At 42.7% G+C, this 15,315-nt stretch overlaps 1 protein-coding gene across 1 annotated transcript in view; it reads right to left on the bottom strand.

Moving 5' to 3' along the window:
• si:ch211-106n13.3 (vWFA and Collagen domain-containing protein) overlaps positions 1-15,315 on the bottom strand; it is a 37,159-nt gene that overhangs the window by 2,919 nt on the left and 18,925 nt on the right. Inside the window, exons 18-28 of the mRNA XM_042105210.1 lie at positions 11,518-11,562; positions 10,945-10,998; positions 10,360-10,413; positions 10,117-10,170; positions 9,018-9,089; positions 8,119-8,154; positions 7,777-7,821; positions 7,429-7,461; positions 5,563-5,709; positions 5,151-5,205; positions 1,244-1,435 (exon numbers count right to left, since the gene is read on the bottom strand). Of these exons, the coding sequence (XP_041961144.1) occupies positions 1,244-1,435; positions 5,151-5,205; positions 5,563-5,709; positions 7,429-7,461; positions 7,777-7,821; positions 8,119-8,154; positions 9,018-9,089; positions 10,117-10,170; positions 10,360-10,413; positions 10,945-10,998; positions 11,518-11,562 (787 nt within the window). The remainder of the gene's footprint in view (positions 1-1,243; positions 1,436-5,150; positions 5,206-5,562; positions 5,710-7,428; positions 7,462-7,776; positions 7,822-8,118; positions 8,155-9,017; positions 9,090-10,116; positions 10,171-10,359; positions 10,414-10,944; positions 10,999-11,517; positions 11,563-15,315) is intronic.

The raw sequence follows: 15,315 nt of genomic DNA, 5'->3' as shown, positions 1-15,315 counted from the left end.
TGCTCATGCACCAGCGCAATAGAGGCATAGTGCTTATGCACCAGCGCAATAGTTCAATGTCACTTCTAACAGGCAATTGTTTGTGGGTGTGAAAGAAAGGACATGAGACCCATTTCAACATCCATTTATCAAAAGTCTGACATCCATCCACAAATAGATAGAGGTGGAGATAACTTTGGTTTGTCTTTTTGGATCTAGATTCGTTTACTGTTCATTCATTTACTGTTAATGAATAATAAAAAAATAATTCTGCCAGTAGGGGTGTAAAGGTACACATATTCGTTACGAACCGTCTAGGTACAGGATGTTAGGATCAATACAGATGTGTACCGAATATACCAAATGCAGTGTTTAACAGTAGGGTTTTTTTGCTTGCGGACTATGTTTTAAATTCAAGTTCCCACATAAAGTTTAGTCAATTAACATCAAAAAATGTTTGACACCTTTTCAAAATACTATGTTGTGCTTCAGAAATATTGTCAACATTTGGGGAATTACACTCATTTTCCACCTCCCCTCGAGTTAAACAATTGATTTTACCTTTCTCCAGTTCATCCAGCCATTCTGTGAGTGGTGATACCACTTTTAACTCCAGCCTAGCATAGATCATTGAATTGGATTAGACCATTAGCATCTCGTCTGCTAGCATCACGCTTAAAAGTGACTAAGATTTCCAGTAATCTTCCTATTTAAAACTTGTCTTTTCTCAAATTAGAAAGTGTAATAAGACTAACAGAAAATGAAACGTGACAATTTTCTAGGCTGATTTGACATGGAACTATACTCTCATTCCGGCGTAATAATCAAGGAAGATTGCAAACGTACCATGGGTGCAGCAGCACATCGCGCAGCACCTGAAAATAGTCCCCGTAGGCTGTAACTTCCAGCAACAAGTTTGAGCTGCAGCAGATTATTACGCCGGAATGAGAGTATAGTTCCATGTCAAATCAGCCTAGAAAATCGCCATGTTTCATTTTCCGTTAGTTAGAAAAATTACCGGAAATCTTAGTCACTTTTAAGTGTGATGCTAGCAGGCGAGATGGTCTAATCCGATTCAATGATTAATGTTAGGCTGGAGCTAAAAGTGGTATCACCAGACTCACAGAACGGCTGGATGAACTGGAGAAAGGTAAAAATCAATTGTTTAACTCGAGAGGAGGTTAAAAATGAGCGTAAATCCCCAAATGGTGGAATATCCCTTTTAAAGCTGGCATTGATGGTGTACTCTTTCTCCATCTCTCACCTTTGACCCCCATGGCCCCTGTCCTCCCGGGGGTTCCAGGGTAGCCCTGTGACCCAGGCCGGCCGGGGTACCCTGGCGTTCCGCCGGGGCCCTTAGGCCCGGGAGGGCCCGGTTCTCCTGGAGGCCCCTGAGTCGTCTCACAGTGCCTGCAGCTTCGGGTTGCCATCATTTGCATGAACTGTGGTAGCTGGTCTAAAAAGGATACAGAATAATTATTATTATTATTATTATTAGTAGTAGTAGTATCAGTAGTAGCAGTAGTAGTAGTAGCAGTAGCAGCAGTAGCAGCAGTACCAGTAGTGGTAGTAGAAGTAGTAGTAGTAGTAGTAGTGGTACAACAGTAGTAGTAGGAAGAGGAGGGGGAGGAGAGGACGAGGAGGAGTAGTGCTATCAGCGCCATAGGAGCCAGCTGTAATAGTAACTGTAACACTACAGCAATGGTTGTGGTAGAGATAGATAACCGCAGGTTGAGATACATTTCAACCCAAGCATAATAGGCTGAGGAGAAAAACAGCAACAAAATGACTCAGTTTCAAATCAACATGAAGCCACTGAAAGTGCAGAAACAGAAGTGGAAGTAGAAATAGTAGGCTAGTAGCCATATAGTAGTAGTGTTAGTAGTGTTAGTAGTAGTATTGTAGTAGTAGTGTTAGTAGTAGTAGTAGTAGTGTTAGTAGTAGTAGTGTTAGTAGTATTAGTAGTAGTAGTGTTAGTAGTAGTATTGTAGTAGTAGTGTTAGTAGTAGTAGTGTTAGCAGTAGCGGCAACACTTTACGGTAAGGGTACATGAATTATCATGAATTCATATGTGAATTAATTCATGATTTATGCATTACTTCATTCCTTTACATCTTATAAATCATTAGGAATTAACGTGAGTTCAGAGTCTCTAATTCATGACCTCATGCATGAACAACAGAACAACTAAAGCATTAATTACGATGGGTACATCATTAGGATTTATGATTTCTTAAGCATGATCATCATGATTACATGAATTTAAGGTTTTGCTCATGAGTTCATCATGTCTGTGGCCCCCCAACTAATGTGGTGAATAATGGCATATGTTTAGAGAACTTCAAAGTTGTAAGAGAGGGTTAAAGCGGCTAGTAATCAAGGATCTTTGAAGTTGTGCTCAAATCAGAATTTGAGCAGTGATAACCACATTTTGGCAGAAAAGGAAATAATCATGATCATGCTTAATAAATCATAATTCATAATGATGTGCCCACCATACCTAATGTTTTAGGTGATGTGTTGTTCATGTACTGTATGAGGTCACAAATGACAGACGGTTACACTTGACAGTGTCGACATAAGAGTGACATGACACTGTCATGAACGTGTCATAAACAAGTCATAAATGTTTATGACATAACGCTTATGTTATTAAGTGACATTCGGTTTTTGTTATAACAAGTTAGGTTAAGGGTTAGGGTTAGGTTTAGAGTTATGGTTATGGTTGGGGTTAGGTTTCATGTGTCATGACGGTATCATGTGTTCATGACAGTGTCATGTCACTCTTATGTCGATACTGTCAAGTAAAGTGTTACCTGACAGACTATGAATTTCTGTCAATTCCTGATTATTCATGAGATATTAAGGAATGAAGTAATACATAAATCATGAATTAATTCATGCATGAATTCATGATAATTCATGTACCCTTACTGCAAACTGTTACCGTAAATTCAACTCAATGCAACCCAATCTTGAGACCTCCTCCAACAGAAAAACTCTGAATTTAAAACACTGAACTTGAGATACAGCTGCTGCAGTTGCTAAATGAAGAAGGTTTCATTGTGGTCAAAATGGTGTAATCTCCAATGGTCTGGGCTTTAAAATAGGGTGTGAGCAAGTTAGGATTGGGCAATATTGCACAGGCTACACAGATTTACGATCTGTTTCTTTTTCAAAATGCAGAAGTGAAAGGAGCATGCTATGGCTCACTGCACCAGATGTTTCCCCTTCTCAACTCACTGTGTTGGAAAGATGTGACAGGGTTTATATCCTGTGTGAATACTATGGAGATGAATTGGTTATGGCCATGCAACACCTTTTGGTGGCAAGGAAGCTTCTGTTACAGTAAACACTCCGTAAGTAGTTAAAAGCAGCCAATCCAAAAGAGATGAAGGAGATACTGTAGACGTAACCCTCTCTATAATAGAAAACAAAAACCTCTAATGGTCTGTATACATTACACGATTTCAGACAGATTTTGCCACAATTTTGTCGTAGCCAAATTTCTAGTGTTGTGTCAGAAAAGGAAAAGTCGGGAACGACACCGAAGTAGTAACGCGTCTTGTAATGTGACGTATTCAACCACCAGCGATGTATTGTCTGTGATGTTTAATGACTCCACGATCAAGACTCTAGCATGTTACATTCTTGGGGACTCCTGTGTTGACACTGATGCTATCACGCCAGGCAACAAGTATGACATGCTACATGATCTAATGCAGTGTTTCCCAAAGTCTGGGTCACGACCCACGGGTGGGTCGCAGGAGATTTTATTTGGGTCGCCAGCACAATTTATGTTCTGTTATAGGCCTAACTGATACCATTTGTCATTTGATACCAGGAAAGCTAACAGTTTTCTATTAGGATGTAGTTTGTTAACTACCACAGTCACAGTTTTGTCATAAATTGTTCTTGAATTTCTCCTGGGGATCAATAAAGTATCTATCTATCTATCTATCTATCTATCTATCTATCTATCTATCTATCTATCTATCTATCTATCTATCTATCTAAAAGCTCATGAAACTGGCGCATGAAACTAGGGGACGAACGCATCGCAGAGGGGGTGCCAGAGCATGGATATCTACCTCTCAAAATGAAACCGTTCTGTGGGGCGCCTGCCATGTACCTCGCAGTTGCAAACTACAAGGGACATGAATCCGCCTATTTGCACGAACATTAACAGATACCAGCTCCTCAACTTTACCGATTAAAATCTAGTGACCGTGCTGTCAACTAAAGCAGACATCCATAGACCGGACATAAGGCCATTCAATTTGCATGTAGATAGTTTCGATTGTAGATGCAATCTTTAAAGTTAATAGCAACCTCCTCACATTCTTATTTCGGATTTAAAATGCACAACAGTGCATTAGGCTACAATTTAAATGGACATTTTAAACACTATTCCTCTCGTTTTCTACCTCGATAACTCCAAAGTAAAGGCGCATTCTTCCGGCTATTGCGCAAAAGCCTCTTGTTCTGATATAACGACTATACAATATAATATAATACAACAATGCAATATAACGACTTGAGTTGAGTTGAGCTGTTTACATCGGAATTGACGTCCATAGTGTTATGGACCCATTTGTCTGCAACGCAACGTAGCCTACAACCTTTTTTTTTAGAAATACAGGAACAGCTTACTATGCTGACGAATGACGACCGCGTATCTTTTCCATTTCCATTTTTTCACGCTGATGGTGCTCAAAATGCACAACCGTGTTCAAAGCAGGATCTATCTATATCTATCTAGATCCTATAGCAATGTATGGTTGGGGAAGGCATAGAAAAGTTGGAGAACCTGTGGCCTAAAACAATATTGGTGGTTGCAGGGTAGATTTGAAGTGAAATGGGTCGCGATGGTCTGTCATTTTTAAAAAGTGGGTCCCCAGAAAAAAAGTTTGGGAAACACTGATCTAATGTGGCCAATCTCCCGACCAAGACACTGCAAAAATGTATGGTTCTCTGATCGCCTAGTCTGACATGGTCAATCGTAAAAGACCATTGTGGAAGACAAATCATGTAATCTGCACAGGCCATAAGGTAAGAGGGAAAACTTTGCATTGGCTTCCACCAGGTCCATATGCTATCACATCATATATCGGTACACATGAGTGAATGAGTGAACATGTGCAAAAAGAACAGCTTGTAGAGTAACTTACTCTGCAGCACAGTAGCGCAGATTTTCATGAGGTGCTCTTCTGAAGGGGGCTTTCCCTGAGAACACATGTCATAGGTAAGTCACACACACACACACACACACACACACACACACACACACACACGCACACACACATGAAAATCCACTGCTTGTGGTGTTTTTGAAATCACAAGAATATGGTTTGACTTGTGGTGAATATCTAAAGGAGCATGTGAGTCTTCTTTACCACAGTAAACATGTCTTGAAGCAGAATCAATACCTAGTTTAGGTGTGGTTTTAAGATTTGCAGTGTTCATACCACACACACACACACACACACACACACACACACACACACACACACACACACACACACACACACACACACACACACACACACACACTCTCTTTGAGAGAACTAGTATCACACTCACAGGTTTCCCTGGGTACCCAGGTACACCTGGCAGCCCTGGTGGTCCATCCTGGCCTGGAAATCCCCGGGCCCCAACAGCTCCTGTGGGGCCGCCGTCCCCTTTCCTCCCGTCAGCCCCTCTGCCTCCGGGCTCTCCTGCTTCGCCCCTCTAGTCAGTGAAAAATGACATAGACACACAGATATACAGATCATACAGGCCGCTGAGTTATATACTAATGAACATATACTGAGTTACATAGATCATAAGGAAACAGTGTTTGTTTATGCATAAACAAACAAAAAAACAAATAAATATAACATTAAATCACAACTTATGTCTTAGTCTTTATGAAAAGCAGCAGTCATAGTTATGATAATACATTTCAGTGAAGAATAATTGCTGTATTACACTGTCCCACTATGCAACAACATAGCCCTGGGAGACAGGTCCTTCAGCACCATGGCCCCTAAGATCTGGAATTCCCTCCCGTGACCACCCCTCCGTGACTGCTCCTCTCTTCCTTTCTTCAAAGCTCATCTCAAGACCTCCTCCACTATTGCATACTAGACGTTTTTTGTCTCCCTCAACCTCTTGTTTTGTTTTGTTTTGTTTTGACTTTGTAAAGTGACCTTGAGTGAAAATAAACTGAAAACAATGAGTTAAATACAAACACACTTTTGCTACTTGGCCATTACAGGGAAGTATTAAACAGGGAACAGGGCTACAGGGAATTTGAGTTCCCTCTGAAAAATTATGTGGTTATGATACATCTTCCTCTGAAAGTTACGCTTATTGCAGAAGAGACTGAACACTTTTTTATTCATGTCTTAAGATGCCTGGAGATTGCTTTCGATAGTCAATAGCTGTCATGTCAGTCAGGGCTCCGAACCGGTTCAAGGAACGAAAACGAAAACGGAATTTTACGAGGAGCGGAAACGGAAACGAAAACAAAATGGTCTTCAACTGTTCCGGAACAGAAACGTTATTCTGAAATCCACAAAACCGGTTAATAACGTTTTTTTTTCGTTCTCTATATAACAGCCTAATAATTTGATTTCTGCAGTTTGAAAAAAAAAAAAAAACGAATAAATGGACCTTTGGTCCAAATGTGTATATTTTGTCTTGCTGTTGTAAACCTATCCGTCTGCCACTTCGGATCTTAGGCCAGCTCGTAGCGTAGGCTACTGAAACTGATTTGGAAATTGTTTGTAGCCTATGCGTAATAGCCTATTTTGCCTGTCCACGCCTTGTCGTTTTAAAGTCGAGATTTTAAATGTTAAAATCAATTATAGCCTATTCTATGTAGAAGAGTTAAACGGGAAATTTGAGATAGGCCTTGTCAGCAACAGACAGGTTCGTTTATAAACAGGGTTGGAATTATAGCGCAAGCCTTTGAAGATCTCCATATGGATAAAACTTAAGCTATAACCAGGTAAGGAGTTTAGCACGTATCCAGAAATATTTTTGATAAGAAATTATTTATAGGCATAGGTTAGGCCTACAGTAAGTCTGTAGGCTATGGGATGGATAGCCCATCTGAATGTTTTTGGATGCAGCCTGTGATTTATTATTTTTGGGCATAGCTACGGTATAGGCTAAATCAAGGGGAAATAACGAGTAGCCTACGTCTATTCTCAGGTAAAGTCCACAAAAATAGACTTGATAGGCCCGCCAAACACTGCCGGAACTTTAAGAACGAACGATATTTTGCGTTCCGAACCGGTTCAGGACCGATATGTTGGTGGCGGAACGCATGCAAGAACGAAAACGTTAAACATAGGCCTACCTGAACCGTTCGGAACGGAACGTTTGAAAAATAATTTCGTTTTCAAGCCCTGATGTCAGTTTAAAGAAAAAAACGTTTTTGGAGGTTTCCAAAAAGCCTACCTCTCCCTTGCTTCCACGAGGTCCAGGTCCTCCCTGTAAGACACAGATAACACACACTCAAAGCTGTCCAGAAACAGTAATGATCAAAGACAGGAGTAAAGGTCAGTATTAATCCACATAACACTCTCATGGTCTGTGTCTTACTTATAGCACCATTAAGATGAAGGACCTTGACATTTCCACAATGGAGAACCCTGGTTCTAGTTCTTCTTTACTGGTCACTGTTTGACACTCATAGTACAAAATAACTGGCCTGACAAAGTGACGTTAGCAGAAAGACAACATGGACTCTATGTGAAGCATGCATGCACAGAAAGTCAAAAGGTCAGAGATGATGGAGGTACATACAGGTGTGCCAGGGGTCCCAGGCTGGCCGTCAGTGGCTCTCTCTCCCTGCAACAACAATACCCATAAAGTCACTGGATCTTACTGGAAAAGCCTTAACAAACAATGCATGTAAGCAATGTATTCCATGTTGACAACAGAATCTGACTCTGTGAACACCATCCTAGGCTAGAAATCTAGAAAGAAATTGTGGCCTCACCATGCAAATATATCGTCTGAAATCCAACTCTTAAAATATCCTGAATGCTACCTGCCATTGGCTAGGAGCCTGGGGACTAAGTAGGCTAGTGCTACCGTTCACTGTGATAAAAGCAAGGGAACACAGCAGGCTTGTGGTCATGTTACCTGGCTTCCTTTAGGCCCAGGATCTCCTGGCTCGCCCTGAGGAAGAGGAAGGAAAGGTGATGAGAAAAGGTGATGGAACAGAGTACTGTGACAGGGTCAGATAGCCATCAGGTCTAGCCATTACAGGAAAAGATAACCTCAAGAAACAAAGAAAACTCGCCGGATTTCTACTTTAAGGCATTTGACATCCTCAAATTTTATGGGCAGGGTAAATTCGGACTAGCTTTCAGGCTAGGTTGTAATCAAATCCAAATGCCGTTTTACCAGACTCCAGGCTTCGCCAGGCTGTATCGGAGGACTGTTCGGTAATCAACAGGACAGACATTCTCTGATGGCAGCAACCAGAATAATATTAAGGTAATGAGTGACTGCACAAACAGTCCTTTTTTCTACACTTTACTCAAAACTACTCTGACTAATATCGTTAACATTCCCAACGACAGTTTACACTCGTTATCATCTAAAAATAGACCCTAGACCAAACTGTTCCTTTAAATCATGTCTTATTTAAAGAATTAATTTGTTTATTCATCTATTCATTCATCGATCCATCAAATTCAATCATCCATTCAAGACTGCTACTGTGGGAACAGAGTGTGCCCTTCTAAACTCTGTGACATATGGTCTAGTGTAGTTCAGTTGTGTGTAAACACATCAGGAAATATCTCTTCCTGCCACTTATTGTATACATTTTTGTCAAGCTGACAACAGTGGGATCAAAGACCATTTTGATCTGGGTTCTGCACAAGATTTCTTGTTGTAGGAAGGGAGTTTACCACAGTAGCCTAAGTGCTTGGTCTAAGGTGTTTGTGCTGTGGGCTCTGGAAAGGTGCCATATGAATGAGTAAAACTGAGCTGAATTGAATTCAGTTCATTTAGTTATGACTCTACAGCCTTACCTTATGCCCTTTGAACCCCGGCATACCTCTGCTTCCAGGGTGGCCCTCAGTACCGGGCATCCCGTCTGACCCCTGTGGGAGGTAAACACACAGATTTGATTATCTTATTTGGAATGACACCAAATGTAAATACAGCAACTAAACCAAAACCAAAGTTTTACATGACCACCAAACGCTGTGCTAATCCACACATCCACAGGCGCATCCACATGGATAAATAATTGTGCATATTAAGGGTAGAGATGACACCGCCTTTTCCAAAGATGATTGAGTATTTGGCAATTTGTCATTCTTACTCTGTCAAGAGATTTGTAAGCCTCTGAAACAAGTTTGTGGAAGTTTGTGTTTTCTTAGAGAATCAGGTCTGTCAAAGAGGCAAAGCAACAACCTACTTCCAAAATATCTATGACACACACACACACACACACACACAGATGCACACAACAGCCCTTGGGCTTGTCAGTCAGCACTCAGGGCATGCATACATCACACTGAGCACAGTAAAAAAAAACAACAACAAAAAAAAAAAAAACATTTATATTGCCTGCTCTGTTATTTTGATCACAGAACAGCACACCCAAATGCCCTTCTCCATTCTAGAGATCTGGTGAAGATGTAGGAGTGTGGAGAGGGAAGGATGTACCATTCTTATCTTGACTGTGCCATCTATGTTTGTGTGTGTGTGTGTGTGGGGGGGAGGGGCTGTGTGTGTGGAGCTGAATCAGTACCTCAAAGATGCGAAAGTATTTTTAATCACACAGTTGATAGATATGGACTTTCCATTTTTTGATGTGGCTCCATATCTTACCCTGATCGTGGGGTAGGTGGTTGAAGGGGAGCAATAAACATGATATGAGATTGCAGTTTATCAGGAACATGCCCTTTTGCATATACCGCACACAGTTAATCTGGAAACTCACACCTTTACATGAATAAAGCCACACAAAAGAGAAACAGGAAACGTTTGTTTTTTTTTTTGTCAAGAGGATGTTTCTGCAGCACCAACCAGTTCAGTGGAAAAAGTGGTTCAGAGCTTGCATGCCTGAGGGTGGTGAATGTGGTTGATAGCAGGTTGGTGTCGTCTTGGTGACGCACTTACTTTAGGCCCCGGCGCCCCAGCAGGCCCCTCTGGTCCACGGGCTCCATCGTTACCCTGGGTTACACCGAGAGAAAGGAATCAAGAGTCAGAGCTCCAAGTGACAAAAGAAAATGTTATTGTGCAACATCTTGAATTAGGCGAAATGACTGGGAGCATCTCTCTCTCTCTCTCTTACACACACACACACACACACACACACACACACACACACACACACACAAACAAACAAACATATTCGTTTACCTTTGGGCCTACTTGACCACTAACCCCAGGTGGTCCAACTGGACCTTGCAGCCCCTGTAGATAAAATGGACATGAAAATATGAAATCCTATAACGGCAGTGATGATGCACCATTCTAACTAGAGCTCAGCAGCTAACTGTCTCTGTTTGTTTAGGCCAAACAAACATGACTATTCTAGTCTGTTCAACCCAGAAATGAGCAAAACAAATCTAGGAAGCTTCACTATGATGAAACAAACCATTTCATTAACTCAGGAAGTTTTAACGTTAACTTGCTTAGTGGTAACCTGTCTTGTGTAGCTGTACTCCTCTTTATTTTCGGATTACAACAGCTGATTCGTTCCAGCCTCAAGATAACTATTCCATAATGGAGTATGAACGTATAGGAAAAGGAACACACACTTTTGGCCATCGGCATTTGCAAGATTCAGATTTTAATGCAGAGGGTCTAATACACAACGCCTCAGTCAAATGGTTCATTCACTTCCCAGGGTCGGGGACATGCATAAATGCACTGCATAAACCTTACCGGAGGGCCTGCTTCCCAGGGTCGGGGACATGCATAAATGCACTGCTCAAACCTTACCGGAGGGCCTGCTGGTCCTGCCGCTCCTACAGGCCCAGGAAAGCCTTTCTCGCCCTGTAAAAGACAGCATGGTGACATCAGTGGATTAATCCAGTCACAGTTCTACAGATTGAGATGACTGATACGAGCCACTGACAGCCATGGCAATCTTAATCTAAATCATTAGTGGTTAGTTTACAGACAGCCACGGTGCACATTGTCTCCTGTTGGCTTGTCACTTGAGTTTCATTTCTGCTTTTTCACACTGTTTACTCATTCCTTGAAAGATACTTACTTCTCCTTAGACAGAGCGTAGTTACACTGACAAACACAACAAAAGCTTTGGACAAAAAGTGTTTGCTAAACTGCTAAACTACTATACCCAGAGCATAACCAAGTATAAGTATATATACTTTTTTAATCCCGTGAGGGAAATTTGAGCAGTGAGGGGTTAGGTGCCTTGCTCAAGGGCACTTCAGCCGTGCCTACTGGTCGGGGTTCGAACCGGCAACCCTCCGGTTACAAGTCCAAAGCGCTAACCAGTAGGCCACGGCTGCCCCCATAACCATAACGCGGGCCCTTGAGTTAACCCACCTTGGGACCGGCGGGGCCCGTGTCTCCTGGAAGGCCTCTGATACCCTGCCAGTAACAAAAAAGCACAGTGGTCAATCATGTGGCATGGGACAACAAGCATGACAGGATTACACATCACAGAGCAGCAGTCTCTAATCACCTTTAAACAGTGGTCTTTATCACAATATGGTGCTGAGATTACTCAAGTGATCTGAGTCATATTAACACCATATTCCTCTCTGAAGATGTGATGAGGCAAACTAATGAAAATGGTCTGTCTGAAAAGTCAAACAGTCTTCAGGGATTGGAACACTTACACCTTGTCCTAACCGGATCTGAGCAAGTGACTGTCAGTGTTATCTGTCTACACTGAATCTATTAAATATGCCCTTCTATTGCATCATATTTCTCATTCAAAATAGCAGAGCAAAGACTTTTTCCATGCATGTATGCATTGTGCAAATGTACAGACTTTTTCCATATGTTAACCAACCAAAATGTCATTGCAATGCAAAACCAAATGGAAAAAACACTTCAACAAATCAGCTTCTAATTCTTAAAGTAAAACTGGGTTTCCTTTTCCCTAAAATAATATTTTGATTCTCAGAATAGAAAAAAACATAAAGGATACATCCATCAAATGTAAAGAGACAGCTTTTGAAGGCACTACTTTAGCCTGTCTTCTGTCTAAAACGTCATATTCATTTTGACACAGAAGAAACCTGACCTGACTTGGACAGACATGAAGTGAACATGGGAACGGATGGAGTTGCTGGATGTAAAACGAACCATTAATGGTTAAATGATCGCTTGTGGGGGAAAAATCAGTCACCATGTTGCTTCCACCTGTTGCATATGTGTGTTTAAACTGCTAGGCCACACACACACACGCACACACACATGCACACACACACACACACACACACACACACACGCACACACACACACGCACACGCACACACGCACACACACACACATTTAGAGGAGGAAAGAACATCCTGAGGTTTACCACAGGAGAGGTGGGGTTGAGGGAAGAGGAGGGGAGAGAGGAGTGTGGGGAGAGAGAAACCAGAGACCCATCTGACAGTCAGAGAGATCAGACTCTGTCCCTGCCCCCCTCTTTCATCCTCTCATCCGACTGTTTCATCCATCCCATCATCCAAATCAGTACTTTTCCACCAGCAAAATCTCTTCGGTCACCTCCACAAGAAAAGCTCTGCGGGTCCCTAAATGGAAGACTCTCCCATCTCTGACATATGCACACAGCCATGGGTATTTTAATCTATTGCAATTTATTCTGAAACCACACCGTCTTCCCATTAGGTTGTAGATGCAGTAACACAAACACAGCTGTGAGTCAATTTGGAGCTCAACCAAAGGCTTTTGCAGCGCAGCTTGATCAAGTCAAAAAAGAAAAACATAAACCGACAACAGCTAGGGTCACATTCATGAAAAGACCCAAATTAGCCTATAAGACGGTGTGTATATATGACCATGAATGAATTTGACTGAGCAGGATGTTATTTATATTTCCTATAAGCTGGCTTTAAGTCTCAATAGTGTCTGTTGTCGCTCTACCAATGGCAAAGGAGCCAAACTTTCTCCAGAGTCCCGTGGCTGGAAAGAAGTAGGTGGTGGATTTTATACTTGGAGCTCCCAGAATAGCGAGTGATAATAATCAGAGGCGTCTGGACGACTACAAATGTGCATTGTTCGTCCTTGGCACAGACTGTGCACCTTCACAGACTTGTCCTCATAACACCCGGTAGGGGACTGTGCAGGTAAGTAAACAGAGTGGTCAGACGCCCACTCGATCTGGAGCCCACTCAAACCACGCGGTGAGGACTATTTTGAACGTCCCCCAGTCTCTTTAAGTGTGGTCACATAAACCATATCTGGTCTCAGTGTATACATTAGCTGCGGCAGAAGAAAACAGATGGCAATGAACTGTGTTCTGTTCCACTTATAATATATAGAGTACAGGGCTCAACAGTAACGGTTGCCCAGTTGCCCGGGCAACCAAATTTAGATAGGCTAAGTGGCAACCACTTCCTCACTCATGGTTGCCCCTCTGAGCCTGAGCATCTATCAATAAAAAGGAAACACTCTTTGTGCTCTGTGAAGGGATGGGAGGCTAAGTATCCCGGCATCTATGAGGAAGATGGTAACCGTTCTGCTGCTTCTGCACAACATATCCAGCTTTATTAAGCGATTGCAACAGTTCACTAGTCCTGGGAAACGCATCTTACAGGGGCCCATTGCACAAAACTAGGATAAGGGATTAAGTGCTTTGAGCGGCTTGTCATGTCACATATCAAATACATTCTCCCCCCCACCCTGGACCCCTTCCAGTTTGCATACCAAGCCAAACGGTCTACAGAGGATGCAATCTGCTCTGCCCTCCACCCAGCCCTCACCCACCTGGAAAAAAGAGACTCATATGTGAGATTGCTGTTTATAGACTTCAGTTCTGCATTCAACACCATAATACCACAACAACTCATCTGCAAACTTGACAAACTGGGACTCAGTACCTACCTCTGCAACTGGCTACTGGACTTCCTCTGTCAGAGGCCTCAAGTAGTACGTGTTGGCAACAATACCTCAAGCAGCATCACACTGAGCACAGGGGCCCCCCAAGGCTGCGTGCTCAGTCCGCTGCTCTACACCCTGCTGACGCATGACTGCACTGCAACCTACAGCAACAATCACATAGTGAAATTTGCTGACGACACAACTCTGGTGGGTCTCATCACCAAGGGCGACGAGACTCAATACAGGTTGGAGGTCGACCATCTGACCACGTGGTGCAGGGACAACAACCTCCTGCTGAACGTCAGCAAGACCAAAGAGATTGTTGTTGACTTCCGGAGAGGTCACACCCAACACCTGCCACTGACCATCGACGGTGCTGTGGTGGAGAGAGCGAGCAGCACCAAATTCCTGGGGGTGCACATCAGTGAAGACCTCTCCTGGACCACCAACACTGCATCACTGGCGAAGAGAGCTCAGCGCCGCCTGTACTTCCTGCGGAAACTCAGGCGAGCAAGTGCTCCACCAGCCATCATGACCACATTCTACCGAGGCACCATTGAGAGCATCCTCTCCAGCTGTATCGCTGTGTGGGGCGAAAGTTGCACTGAATACAACAGGAAAGCCCTGCAGCGCATAGTGAACACAGCTGGAAGGATTATTGGTGCTTCACTCCCCTTCCTGAAGGACATTTACACCACCCACCGCACCCGCAAGGCGACCAAAATTGTGAGTGATGCAAGTCACCCCGCTCACAATCTGTTTGATCTACTGCCCTCTGGGAAGAGGTACAGAAGCCTGCGCTCCCGCACTACCAGACTCACCAACAGCTTCATACACCAAGCTGTAAGGATGCTGAACTCTCTCCCTCCTCCACCCTCAGCTACATAACATCCTGGACATTGGACCCACAATGGCCGCCTGCACTACTCCACTTGCACACTTTGCAACTTGTTGTTGTTGTCCTGAAAACACAACACTTCTGCTGCTCTTACATAACTTGCACCACTATGCCACTTTCTTTCTTACTTAGGTCAAACAGAACTACCCAAGCCTTTTATTGGCCTGACTTTGCACTAGTATTTTATTGACTGTCTATGCACAATTTCAACCAAATTTTGCTGCTCTTATTTTTTCATTATATGTGCCCTCTTATTTACTTATTTACTTACTTTTTTGTTTACTTGAATGTTATGTTTGTCTGTGGACTTAAATTGGTAAAATATGTCTTGTCTTCACCGTGGGATAGTGAGAAACGTAATTTCGATCTCTTTGTATGTCTGGAAC

The sequence above is a fragment of the Alosa sapidissima genome, chromosome 1 (genome assembly GCF_018492685.1).
Source record: "Alosa sapidissima isolate fAloSap1 chromosome 1, fAloSap1.pri, whole genome shotgun sequence".
Lineage (NCBI taxonomy): Eukaryota > Metazoa > Chordata > Actinopteri > Clupeiformes > Clupeidae > Alosa > Alosa sapidissima.
The sequence above is the reverse complement of the archived record's forward strand: the minus strand, read 5'-3'. Positions and strand labels throughout refer to the sequence as shown.